Source organism: Protobothrops mucrosquamatus, unplaced genomic scaffold (assembly GCF_001527695.2).
Source record: "Protobothrops mucrosquamatus isolate PMUCROS unplaced genomic scaffold, P.Mucros_1.0 scaffold1707, whole genome shotgun sequence".
Classification (NCBI taxonomy): Eukaryota; Metazoa; Chordata; class Lepidosauria; order Squamata; family Viperidae; genus Protobothrops; species Protobothrops mucrosquamatus.
In genome coordinates, this window is record NW_015387858.1 from 114,840 (window position 1) to 129,105 (window position 14,266).

Consider the following 14,266-nt stretch of genomic DNA (forward strand, 5'->3'; position numbering starts at 1 on the left):
GCTAAGGATTTGCCCCTTTTTTCCAGAAGTTTCTTTGCCTTTCCTGCCTGTCTTACATCTGGGGCATTTCCTGGCACTCTCTATCCAAATCCTTTATTTCAGTCCCATCAACCTTTTGTAGAACTGTCTCAAGAACCAACTTTGTAGCATTATAAACTACAGGTAGTCCTCAACTTATGACCACAATTGAGCCCAACATTTCTGTTGTTAACTGAGACATTTTGTTAAGTGAGTTTTGCTCCATTTTACGACCTTTCTTACCACATTCATTGAGTGAATCAATGCAGTTGCTAAGCTAGTAACCTGGTTGTTAAGTGAATCTGGGCTTCCCCATTGATTTTCGCAAAAGGGGATCACATGACCCTGGGACGCTGCAACCGTCGTAAGTACATGCCAGTTGCCAAGCCTCTGAATTTTGATCACATGACTGTGTGGATGCTGCCTTGGGCGTTACTGTGAAAAACCGTCCTAAGTCACTTTTTTTCAGGGTGGTTGTAACTTTGAACGGTCTTGTTGTAAGTTGAGGACTACCTGTGTAGTAAGGCCCTCATGCCCATCTAGTGAGTTTTCCATAAAAGCCTCTCATGGCAGATTTCCAAAATATACGTAATTAAATTAAAGGGTCTGTTGTGTGTTTCCCTTATTTTTATCCCTATCTAAATCACAACTAGTTGTTTTGATTGAATAAGCGGCCTCTCCACACGTCATAGTAACTCTGTTTTCAACCCTTCTAGGTCGCCTTGAATTAAAAGAAGAGAACATTGAGTGCCTGTTATCTACCGCTTGTATCCTTCAGCTGTCTCAGGTGGTGGAAGCCTGTTGCAAGTTTTTAATGAAGCAGCTCCACCCTTCAAATTGCCTTGGGATCCGCTCCTTTGCCGACGCACAGGGCTGCACCGATTTGCACAAAGTGGCCCACAACTACACCATGGTGTGCAATTCTCAGGCTTTCATTTTATCTATGGGAAAAGCATTCCATAATATCATTGTCATCATGCTAGATACGTTGACTAGGATTTCTGTTTTATTTTCAACGGAGGTGGAACAGAATCCCTCGTGTTCCTCCGTCTATCTTTTAAAAAAAAAAAGCACTTTATTTTGAATAGTTGGTGTTAGGTTTTCAACCTGGAAGCCAGTAATTAGATCTTTTGTCTTTGACTTACATTGATAAGATAAGATAAGATAACCTTTATTGTCATTTTTTATTGTCATTGGGCAAGCTACTGTTTTTTGTTTTTGTTTTTACCTCAGCTCATTTTCCTCCAGACACAACACGAAGACTGTTCCACTTTATGGCGGAAACAATTATTACTAAGATGATGTGTCTGAGGTACTTTGAACTCTTAGGAAGAGCACTTAAATCTATACAAATTCCCCAAAAAAGTTAAACATGAGGAAATATTCAATAGCATTTGGGACAAACTAAGAGCTCTGTTATAACGCCAAACAGTCACTAAACAAATGATTTTAAGCCGAGGACTACCTGTATATTACTAAAAAAAATATATCTTAAGCATTTTGACACCTGGGTTACGCCTTCCCAGCGATTTCTGATAAGTTATTTTGCTATTCCTTTGTATTACTGATACTTTCTCTTATCCTTTATTAGTTTATTGAAATATTATTATAGCACTTCCCCTAAGGCTAAAGCCCTGGAAATTACTCTTTCAAGGCTATTGGCATTGAAAAAACAAAACAAAACAAAGCCAGAGATACTTTTCTACCCTTTAATAGTTGAATCAAATTTAAATTAAGATGGTTTTTAAAAAGTGATTTTTCCAGAGTAATTAGTTGCGCTACATCAATTCTTCCCAGGGCCTTTTTTAAAAAAAAATATTGTTTAATTCCGACGGAGACACGAAATTGAATTTTAGTAATAATGAGCACCACAGAGGCACTTACTTTGGCTGGAAGTATAGGTTGCCATGGAAACGGTACAGAAATGTGTAGGCCAATTGAATCTTCAATTAGAGTAAAAAGTCCTACTAATTTCATTTGCTTAAAAAGCTACCTGAAATCAAAAATTTTCAAAGGAGCAGCCATTTTGCGTTCGTTTCTGCAATGTGAGTTTGGTGGATCTATATACCACTGTTTAACGCTACTTGCTTATTAAAAACCGTGAATTGTGCATTTGCACTTCAAATGGAAATTAAATTGCAGAAAAGGAAAGGGTGGGAAGCATTTGCATCTATTGTATTTTCAAAGTGCACTGCTTACCTTTAAAAGTTTTCTAACTGGGAATGAAACGACTGTTAAATAGAGGTAGTCCCCGCCTTACGGGATCGCGTGATGAAAATTCGGATGCTCGGCAACCGGTTCATATTTAGGACGGTTGCAAAGTCCTGGGGTCATGTGATCCCCTTTTGTGACCACCTAGCTTAACAACCGTGTTACTAACTTAACAACTTCGGTGATTTACTTAAAAGAAATCTAGTAGATTTCTTTTATTTACCAATAGTTGATTTTCTTTCTTTTTTTTTAACCAAGCCTAAATATTTCATCTAGAAAACGTACAGCCTTCAAAATATTTATTTATAGGAGAGAATGCAACCACGTAACTTGTTTGCAGATCGTTTTTTCCCCCTGTGAATTTTATTTCACTGGGTAACTGAGCGCTAATTGGAATTTCCTCTGTAATACCAGCGAACGAAAAAGAAATCAAATGGACAATAATACGTCGATTTGTGCCCAGGTCTTTCCTCCGTTTCGTATGCACGTGGTTTTATTTACGCTTCTTATCGTTTTTAGGAGCACTTCATGGAAGTAATTAGAAACCAAGAATTCCTCCTGCTGCCAGCCACAGAAATTGCAAAGCTTTTAGCTAGCGATGATATGAACATTCCTAGTGAAGAGACTATTCTCAGTGCGTTGCTTACTTGGGTGCAACACGATTTGGAACAGCGAAAGAAAGACCTCAGTAAACTCTTAGCATACATTAGACTCCCTTTATTGGCTCCACAGGTAAGTGAGTGACATTCCCCACAGCCAATCATCTGTCTTCAGATCTCTCAATAACTTAAGGTTTCGCAACTTAATGGTCTCTTACATGGAAAATTTCCCTATATATATATATATATATATATGTATGTCAGAGGTCACCAACCTTTGTCAGTTGGCGGACCGGAGGAAAAGGGTGGGGGAAGCAATTTACATGCGTATGGGCTCGTGCATGTACGGGGCCGCGAGCACATGCGCTCCGCAAACGGGCCAGTGCTAGCGGCCGTATGATACTAGCCCCACCCCATTCTTGTGTGGCGCAGCTCCTTGTTTCTGTGCCCTGTGGCGCAGCATCACTCTGTTTTTTTCACCCCATGGCGTGGCGGTGACCTGTTTCCACGCCCTGAGGCGCGGTGGCATCCTGTTTTTGCGCCCCGAGCCGTGGCAGCCCTTTTTCACGCCCTGAGGCGTAGCAGCAATGGCCTGTTTTGGGACCCCAAGGCGGAGCGGCAGCGGCTGATTATCGTGCCCTGAGGCACAGCGGCAGCCCGTTTTTGCACCCAGCTGCTGCACTAGTGCAAGTGATGGTGTGCGCGCACACGTGCACTCACTGGCCAGCCTGTCCGGTGGCCAGCAGGTCACGGCCCACTACCGGGCTGTGGCCCACAGATTGGGGACCCCTGTTCTAAGTCCTTTTAACCATGCCTGTGTTTTCTAAATTTAGTAAAATATTTTTTTTGAATGATCAACAGAAAAAAGGCCAGTTCACAAGACTAAAAAAGCGCCAGAAAGCTTCTATCTAGGGTGTGATTAAATTATTGCCGTAATTTCAGGAATTGAAAATTAGAGGAGAGATTGTTGAGAAACAAGTTCAAGAAATGTAAACGCTGCTGTACCATTAAACGGGAGACAGTTGGCTGATTCCATTTTTAAAATTCTATTAGAGCAAGATTTGATCTCAGTCGGAACTGATTTCTTGGGCCGAAACAATCATTTTATCATAGTTTGTGGAAAGTATATACCAAAACCAGTTAAATGTTTATTGGAAATTCCACCGGCGATTCGAATTCCTCAGGCAGAATTTGGCCTACGTTCGGTGAGAACTTAAATTCATGATGCCTTAATTAAATACTTACAAACATATCTGAGTGAAGGGTGGTATATCCTTGGTTAACTAAAGCTTCAAAGCACTAAAACATCAGGAGACATGGAAATGAGTATTTCGTAGTCTATTCCCATTATGCATAAATATGGCTGTGTTTAGTCACCTGCGGAGATAAGAGCTGATTTTTTTTTTCCAGTAAGCCATCATCATGTAGATTTGTCCGGTGGCCCGGTAGATTGAAACAAACTTCCAAAGAGCCAGTAACTGATACTTATAATTTTATATAAATTGTTCCAGACTGTAGAATGTTAAAATGCCAAACTGTGCTATTGACTTTTTTTTTTAAAACAAGTTTTATTAGTTTTTTCATTTTACAAACAAGTGCTTACGAATCAACGTGGTGGCAGGGTAGTCAATTGTCCAAAAACAAAGTCATACTCATATAGTTCAGATTAAATCATTAGAAACCCCCTCTCTATTCCCTCTAATAATATATTATATTCAAATTAATGTATTTCAATACAACTAAGTCAATCCAGACAGTCATCAATTACATTTCATCTAAATAAGTCCTAATCCTGTATTAAGCTTTACTATTTCAATTGCTATATTCCATATTGCTAATATAAATACATAATTAACCCTTCAGGTGTCTCTCCATTCCCTTTTTCCTTAACATAATAATCATTTATTAATATCATTTCTTCTTTTTTCTTATTCTTCTTCCATAACAAATTAACTATCATTTCTACCAAACTGTGCTATTGACTTTGATTGATGGGAAATACCATCAAATCCTACTGATGTGAAGGCTTTGTATATACTACCAGTCTGTAAGAGAGGAGCAGGCAGATCATGGGGTGGGGGAGGAGTCAAGAGAGGAATCAAACTAGAGTCTTTACATTCCCACAAATTCTAAGTCCAAATTCTCTTGAATTCATTATGTTGACTCTTTATCTGGCGCCAATGCTGGCTGTTAGTTGGTTAGATTCTTTTGTATAGGCTCAAGCAGTGGATCATCCTAACTGGAAGTTAATGTGTGGTCCCAATTCTTTGTGTCAGACACAGTCTCGCACACTCAAAGTCTGCATTATTATTTGTTTCATGTATGTTCACTTTGGAGGAAAAGATTGTGAAAGTCCTGGGCTTCTGTCATGAGCACGATAAGGACAAAAGTTATGTTTGTGCCCTCAGTCCAAATGACTAAAATCAGTGGCTCCCTTTTCTGTGTCAGCCTTAAAATTAATTAAAAACAACTGCTATCTTGCATGCATGGTGATCCCTTGCAAAAGGGATTCCCTTGTTTAATAAGGTACACTCAGAAAAGTCCAAAAGACCTATTGATTCTTTATTAATCAGTCAGATCCAGTTAACTTTTTGTCTTGCTCCGCGTGAATTTTGGTTTTTTGAATGGTTTTGAACGTTAACATCAAAAATCGAGTTTTAAACTTTGGGATAGGCTCTGCGTGTGGTGATGTAGTTAGAATTTGAATTGAAAAGGAAAAAATATCCAAATCAGCTATGACCCCTTGCTGGGTGATATTTTGTCTGTTTTGTTTCTTATCTAACATACCTTGCAGAATGATCATGACTATTAAAACAGAGTAAAAGAATGTCCAAAACACACACATACGGATTTAAAGTTCCTGTAAGAAAAGGAAGAATAAAAAAAAAGTAATCAGAAAGGTTTCCCGCTTCTGATTACTATCCAGAAATTTTAATTTTGTTATATTAAAATAAGGTTCACTAAATTGTAGATCAGCATTTGTTGTTGATGCTACTTTACTAGATCAGTTAAACAGTTATTAGAGTTGCGACGTTTTAAAGAGTCACCTAGGTTGATTTGGAGAGAAGGCACCAAATCTGGATAATTTAGAGCAAACCAGTTGCTTTCTGGTGAGGTTTAACGCTGTAAAACTTGATTTTGATGTCCATTAATGTGTGTTATGCTGCTCTGTCCATTAGGAATTACGTCATACAGAAAACCTTGATGCTTGCATTCACCAAAGCTCACGATAGTAATGAAATTCGCAGCGGTTACAAGCACCTAAAGTGTAGAACTAGATACCAGTAACGCGTAATATAATTTCTATATTCTACATGTTGTAAGTTACTGCAGTATTACGGTAGTTAATCTTGCTGCCGCACAATATTTTGCGTGAAAGTTTCATCCAACAGAGTAATTACCGATTTTTATCCGAGGGAAAATAGTTAAAGCCTGCTTTGATGTACAGAAACTGAAATTTCTTGTAATAGTGCTTGTTTTTTTTATAGCCTGATTATTGCAGATCATTTATTAAGCGTGCATACTGATGATAGGTTAGATCAGGGGTCCCCAACCCCCAATCCGTGGACCGGTACCGGGCCACAGCATGCCAGCAACCGGTCCGTGCAAACAAGCAAAGCCCCATCCACGGGATGTAGGCAGCACACAAAACCACACACTCTCTGGTCTGTGGAAAAACCTCTCCCTGGTGCCCAAATGGTTGGGGACCTCTGGGTTAGATGACATCCACAGTGCTAATTAATTTGCATTTTGTGCTGGCTTATTCCTGATCCACTCTTATTGTTTAGCAATTCAGCACATTTTATCTCCCCTTTCACCTAGTTTTTAGCAGACATGGAAAACAACCTACTCTTCAGAGATGACATTGACTGTCAAAAACTCATCATGGAAGCAATGAAGTACCATCTGTTGCCAGAGAGAAGGCCCATGTTGCAAAGCCCTCGTACAAAGCCTAGAAAATCTACTGTTGGTGTCCTGTTTGCAGTCGGAGGGATGGATGCAACTAAAGGTATCGGTTTATAATAAAGATTAAAAACTACTCCATCATTGACTTCCGGTTTGCCATCGCGGCGTCTGTGGACCCAGGAAGGTGAGCTCCGCCTTCTGCGTCCGAATTCATCCCGCTGGGGGACCCTGGAAAGGGTCGAAAGTCATCCTGTAGCCGTGACGAGCAAGGAGGGATCCCCGCGGGAGGGCGGCAGCTCTTCTACTTGATCCGGGGCAGCTGACCAACAGATCCAGTCAACGGAAAAAATCAGAAATGGCAACCTTGGCTCTTTTATGACTCCTGGACTTCAGCTCCCAGAATCCTGAGCCAGACACGCTGAGGGGAAAGGGAGAGGTTTTCATGCTGAGCCATGCTGGCTCAGGAATTCTGGGAGTTGAAGTCCACGAGTCATAAAAGAGCCAAGGTTACCTACCCCTGAACTAGTAAGACTATCTCTAACCTTCCTCATGGAGTCCTACCTGTTTTATTTTCATAGAACTGCGATTATCGTTCCACGTATTCTTTTTTTTTTTAACATATATTCTACTATTATTAAGGAGCAACGAGCATTGAAAAGTACGACCTCCGTACCAATATGTGGACTCCTGTTGCAAATATGAATGGAAGAAGATTACAGTTTGGAGTGGCCGTGTTAGACGATAAACTATATGTCGTCGGAGGTAGAGACGGACTAAAAACGTTGAACACCGTGGAGTGTTACAACCCCAAAACAAAAACTTGGAGCGTGATGCCACCCATGTCAACTCACCGGCACGGGCTTGGTATGTATAAATATTTACATTTTTGTTTTTGTTTTTTTAAAAAGGGTTATTATGCATTGAGCTTTTACCAGATTAACTCAAGTAAGTGATTCTAATGTTTTATTTGTGGTTCGTTGTCATGGGGGGGGGGAATTAACTTTAAAACTGAAATAATTCTAGTTCTATTGGTGGTTCTAAATTTAGAGCTCGTACATTTGTACTAGTAGGAGCAAACCTTCCCACTTGTAGTAAGAATCTGCTCACATCCAACTATCTTTGGCTAATTTCTCTTTCTTTCAAATATCTTAATCTTCAATTATTAACTTTTAATTGGTGGCGCAGAATGCAATATTGCAGATTAACTCTGCCCACAGATAAGAGTTTGATCCTGACCGGCTCAAGGTTGACTCAGCCTTCCGTCCTTCCGAGGCCGGTAAAATGAGAAGGCCCAGATTGTCGGGGACAACAGGCTGACTCTGTTAAACCACTTAGAGAGGGCTGTAAAGCACTGTGGGGTGGTATATGAGTCTTAAGTGCTACTGCTGTCAAGTGTTTCAAGTATTAGTCAACATTATGAATGCCAAAATTATTTGATTTTGCATGTTATTTATATCCCGCTTGAGAGCTAAGTTGTGGACACGATATTCCTTGCAGGCCTGAGGGATTTTATGTTATTCTCAAACCTTCTACGAAAATAATGAGATCTGGGTTTTGCTTCAAGAGTGGGAGAAGCCAATATTAGGACCTAATTATAGTAAAGAGAATGATTATTTAATACTAACAGCCGCAAGGATAGTATTCGCCCAATTCTGGAAAAATGGAAATCTACCATCTGATCAGATTATAATTACCAAAATTTTAGAATGTTGCAGAAATGGATAGATTAACCCTGGAGATGAAAGAGAAAGAAGATTCAATTTATTTTAAAACCTGGGAAATTTTTTTTTATCAATGGTTAGAAATACGACAGAATGAGAAGAGAGCTTGAAATTAAATAGAATATATGGTTTTAGGTTTTTCACTAAGCTCTATCCTCTAGGTTAATAATAGCGTTACTATTAGTGACTTTAAATACTAGTGGAGACAGTTAGAATTAGTTTATATTTTATTAATTAAGGTTATTTACTTAAAGGAATTGTATTTACTTATTAATTCTTAATTAGATGATTACAGTTAACTCTATTTATTATAACTGTTTAGTATTATATAAACTATGTTTATTCAATATGTATATCCGGACGGTAGTTTGCTTGTTAAAGCATGAGATTATTGTTGGGGGTTACCCCACTATTGTACCTTCCTCTAACTCCAATCCTACCCTATCCTTAATTCCTTATTCCTACCCTTTCCCATATCCGTATTTACCTTATCCTTTCCCTACCCTATAAAATCTAATAAAATATTTATTAAAAAAAAAGAGTGGGAGAAGGCCAGCACTGCGCAAGTTGTGATGTTTGCTTTCTTTCGAAGGAGTGGCAGTCTTGGAAGGCCCTATGTATGCTGTGGGAGGACACGATGGCTGGAGCTACTTGAATACGGTGGAAAGGTGGGATCCGCAGGCCCGGCAGTGGAACTTTGTGGCTAGCATGTCAACTCCAAGGAGTACAGTGGGCGTAGCAGTACTAAGTGGAAAGTAAGTACAGAGAACCAAAAGTGTAAGGTTTTCTGGTAGACCCATCACAAGACCCATCAAAGACCTCACTTGACACACCCAAACCTGACACATCAAAGACCTCACTTGACACACCCACACCTGACACATCAAAGACCTCACTTGACACACCCACACCTGACCCATCACAAGACCCATCAAACACCTCATTTGACACACCCACACCTGATCCATCAAAGACCTCACTTGACACACCCACACCTGACCCATCACGAGCCACACTTGACACACCCACACCTCACCCATCACAAGACCCATCAAAGACCTCACTTGACACACCCACACCTGACNCACAAGACCCACACTTGACACACCCACACCTGACCCATCACAAGACCCACAAAGACCTCACTTGACACAACCATACCTGACCCATCAAAGACCTCACTTGACACACCCACACCTGACCCATCACAAGACCCACACTTGACACACCCACACCTGACCCATCACAAGACCCATCAAAGACCTCACGACACACCCACACCTGACCCATCAAAGACCTCACTTGACACACCCATACCTGACCCATCACAAGACCCATCAAAGACCTCAGTTGACACACCCACACCTGACCCATCAAAGACCTCACTTGACACATACACATCTGACCCCTTATCAACAGAACAACATTGACATCTCAACTCCGCTGAAGATGTTACCCAGCCTGGTAACGAAACGTTCGGAAACCAACCCACACGCTGGGAGAACGAACCTTCACACCCTCGTCCTCTACCCGAGCTAAAAACAATCACCGCTATTGCAAACCTAACATTACCTCCCTTAACATGTCTGTCTATGTTTGCAGGCTCTACGCGATAGGCGGCCGAGACGGAAGCTCATGTTTGAAGTCCGTCGAATGTTTCGACCCGCACACTAACAAGTGGACGCTCTGTGCTCAAATGTCAAAACGAAGAGGGGGCGTGGGAGTAACGACCTGGAATGGCTTCCTGTATGCTATCGGGGGTCACGATGCACCAGCTTCTAATCTGACATCGAGGCTGTCCGATTGTGTAGAAAGGTCTGTGTGTGTTTTCCTTATTTTTATCCTTATCTAAATCATAGGACACTGTAACTGTCCTAAATATGAATCAGTGGTCAAGCATCAGAATATTTATGACGTGACCGCAGGGATGCTGAACAGTCGTTAAGTGTGAAAAACAGTCATATGTTCAGTGCCGTTGTAATTTGTAAATGAACCGTTGTAAATTGAGGAACTATTTGTACCCAAAGATTTGTCTGCCTTGAAAATAACCCACATTTAAAATTTATAGCAGAGGTAAACCTCAGGAATTGACCACATGAAATGCTTTAGGATATTTTGTATTATGTCATTAAATGTGCTATGTCAGTCATGGCGAACCTTTTAGAGACCGAGTGCCCAAACTGCAACCCAAAACCCACTTATGTATTGTCGGGTGCCGGGTGGGTGTGTCCCATTGGGTGGGTGTGGCCCATTGGGTGGGTGTGTCCCATTGGGTGGGTGTGGCTTCGGTGGTAACGGCAGACTGGGTGGGACTAAAAAGTTCAATCAATCAATTCCAACTTTGCGAGAGATTTTTTTTCCCACGAGAAGTTGAAATTGATTGATTGATTGAACTTTTTTTTTTTTTTTTGCACACGGCGGCGGAGGCCTAAAGCGAAAAGGTTTTATAAAACCAGCTGAAGGCCTAGGACTGGGGCGTCGATGCGCGTGCCCACAGAGAGGGCTCTGAGTGCCACCTGTGGCACGCGTGCCATAGGTTCGCCACCATGGTGCTATGTCAGTGATGGCGAACCTATGGCACGGGTGCCAGAGGCGGCACTCAGAGCTCTCTCTGTGGGCATGCGCACCGTCGCCCCAGTCCTAGGCCTTCAGCTGGGTTTTATAAAACCTTTTCGCTTTAGGCCTCCACCGCCATGTGCAAAATAAAAGGTTCAATCAATCAGTCAATTTCAACTTCTCGCTGGAAAAAAAAAGATCTTGCAAAGTTGGAATTGATTGATTGAACTGTTTAGTCCCATCCAGTCTGTTACCACTGCAGCCACGCCCACCCAATGGGCCACACCCACCCAATTGGCCACACCCAGCCAATGGGCCACACCCACCCGGCACTTGACGATGCATAAGTGGGTTTTGGGTTGCATTTTGGGCACTCGGTCTCTAAAAGGTTCGCTATCACTGTGCTATGTCATTAAACTACTTGTACTCAAAGATTTATCTGCCTTGAAAATAACCCACATTTAAAATTTATAGCAGAGGGAAACCTCAGGAATCGACCACACGAAATGCTTTAGGATATTTTGCGTTATGTCATGAAACGTTTTATAGTAAATTTATACGCAATAGAATATTTTATAAAATTCACCCCATTTCAATTCCAGAAGACTCCTGGATATTGGACACGTTCTGTAAGCTAGGCCATTTGAGATACCTTGGTTCAAAAGTTTTTGTCTTACGATTCACCATTTTTACCTTATTAAAGGTTACACACAGACAAACAGAGTTTTAGTATATAAAAAAAAACTCCCCGGGGAAACCAATGGGGTTTCAAGACCTTACTTTTCGCAAAAATCAAAACGGGTTCCGGGGGAATAATGTGCAAACGCGTAAACCTGTTTTCATGACGGTTCTTCAATGAAATAAAATGGAAACTTTTTTTTTTTTTTAAATCAGATACGATCCCAAAACAGATATGTGGACTGCTGTGGCGTCAATGAGCATCAGTAGGGATGCGGTGGGAGTCTGCCTTCTAGGAGATAAGCTGTATGCTGTTGGAGGATATGATGGACAAGCCTACCTTAATACAGTAGAATCATATGACCCTCAGATAAATGAGTGGACACAGGTAATGTTGAGATTAAGAGAACACTTAACTTGACTAACACATCTGAGATTGTGGGGCCTTTGGTACTGTTTGAGCTTGGTTGTTTCCGTGCAGACATTTCATTATCATTTAGGCAAGAAAAACCAAATGCACAGGTATAGTATAGGGGGTACCTTGCTCAATAGTAGTAACTGTGAGAGGGATCTCGGAGTCCTAGTGGACAATCACTTAGATATGAGCCAGCAGTGTGCTGCAGCTGCCAAAAAAGCCAACACAGTGCTAGGCTGCATTAACAGAGGGATAGAATCAAGATCACGTGAAGTGTTAATACCACTTTACAATGCCTTGGTAAGGCCACACTTGGAATACTGCATCCAGTTTTGGTCACCATGATGTAAAAAAGATGCTGAGACTCTAGAAAGAGTACAGAGAAGAGCAACAAAGATGATCAGGGGACTGGAGGCTAAAACATATAAGGAGCGGTTGCTGGAATTGGGTATGTCTAGTTTAATGAAGAGAAGGACGAGGGGGGACATGATAGCTGTGTTCCAGTATCTCAGGGGCTGCCCCAAAGAAGAGGGAGTCAAGCTATTCTCCAAAGCGCCTGAAGGCAGGACAAGAAGCAACAGATGGAAACTAAATAAGGAGAGAAGCAACCTAGAACTAAGGAGAATCTCCCTGACAGTTAGAACAATTAACCAGTGGAACAACCTGCCTCCAGAAGCGGTGAATGCTCCAACACTGGAGGTTTTGAAGAAAAGACTGGACAGCCATTTGTCCGAAATGGTGTAGGGTTTCCTGCCTGAGCAGGGGGTTGGACTCGATGACCTCCAAGGTCCCTTCCAACTTTATCATTATTATTATTATTATTATTATTATTATTATTATTATTATTATTATTATTATTATTATATTAGGTAATGTCATCAGTGCTGGAAGGGAGTGGGCAGAGTTTGAACGTGGCCTTTTGCTCCTTTTAATTTAAGAATCTTATTTTTAATTATTTTTGCTTCTTTTTAAAAATTTGTGGTGTCCTGTTACTGTACCTGGTTCTAGATTTTTTTTTTTTGGTCTTTGATCATAAATATTTTCTTTTAACTGGAATCAAGCTTCCTACTTGATTTTTTTCAAATAGATAAGAAAGGACATGGTATTTATAGAAGGCAAAAAAAGGTTTCCCCCTAAGAGCCAGCTGTAATTTAAATTTGAAATACTTCCTTTTGTTATTCCGACTGTGTAAATTCTGGACTATGTTAATCTGACTCAGAAATTGAATATAAATTTGTCAAGATTTTAGTCTAGCCTAGCAGGATAGATTTAATAAGAGGAGAGAAAAAACCATAGCAGAAGGAGAAAGGTTGTATTAAGAAAAACATTTCTGTAGAGTTGCTGTAAAGTTGAGAATCGTATACATTCGATAGATGGTAATGATCATGAATGTAATGATTAACCATGATCCAATTTAACAATTTCGGGAACTGAGCTTTGATGCCAGATGAAAGTTTGAAAGGTTGAGCCTAGGTGAGTTCTAGATTCGAATTGGGCTTTCACTTGAACAAAGACGGTCTTGCTTCTCATCTTTTCCAAAACATTTGTGAAATCTTACGGATAATTTTGTCTCTGATTATTATTATTTTTTTTTTTTATTCTTTTGCTGTTTCAGGTTGCGCCATTGTGCCTTGGAAGAGCTGGGGCTTGTGTGGTGACTGTCAAACTCTAGCAGTGAAATAAACTGTCTCTTCTGTAGACTGGGAATTTCACATCCAATCATGAAAGCATAAAAACCCGCAAGGTACCGTGTATCTTCGCAAGGCAAAGAGACTGCCCTTAAATCTATTTGTCTAAAAGACTTTTTTTAAAGGACCAATATTGTGCACTATTAAAAAACAACAACGAGTAATGCAGTTTATGTACACGTCTCTATGTATCGGTAATGGAACACGTTACAAATAGGAAGCATGTTTGAAGTACAGAAATCAGAAAAGAAAGGCAGTCATTTTGATTGTTCTGGAGCAGGGGGTCTTCAAACTTGGCCCTTTTATGACTTGTGGACTTCAACTCCCAGAATTCCTCAGCCAGCCACGTGTGGCTGGCTGAGGAATTCTGGGAGTTGAAGTCCACAAGTCATAAAAGGGCCAAGTTTGAAGACCCTTGGTCTAGAAGCACGAAAGGAACTTTTGTTGTTTTGTGGCCTCTAGCCACAGATCTGC

General features: G+C 40.7%; 1 protein-coding gene across 2 annotated transcripts in view; it reads left to right on the top strand.

The window, feature by feature from the left end:
- Positions 1 to 13,892, top strand: part of LOC107293702 (kelch-like protein 5) — a 21,967-nt gene extending 8,075 nt beyond the window's left edge. For both annotated transcript variants that reach the window (XM_029285441.1, XM_029285442.1), the window contains 8 exons: positions 735 to 931; positions 2,749 to 2,961; positions 6,651 to 6,837; positions 7,374 to 7,598; positions 9,048 to 9,210; positions 10,058 to 10,270; positions 11,906 to 12,077; positions 13,720 to 13,892. In XM_029285441.1, coding sequence (XP_029141274.1) covers positions 735 to 931; positions 2,749 to 2,961; positions 6,651 to 6,837; positions 7,374 to 7,598; positions 9,048 to 9,210; positions 10,058 to 10,270; positions 11,906 to 12,077; positions 13,720 to 13,776 — 1,427 coding nt within the window. In that variant the 3' untranslated portion in view covers positions 13,777 to 13,892. The remainder of the gene's footprint in view (positions 1 to 734; positions 932 to 2,748; positions 2,962 to 6,650; positions 6,838 to 7,373; positions 7,599 to 9,047; positions 9,211 to 10,057; positions 10,271 to 11,905; positions 12,078 to 13,719) is intronic.
- Positions 13,893 to 14,266: the final 374 nt, after the last annotated feature.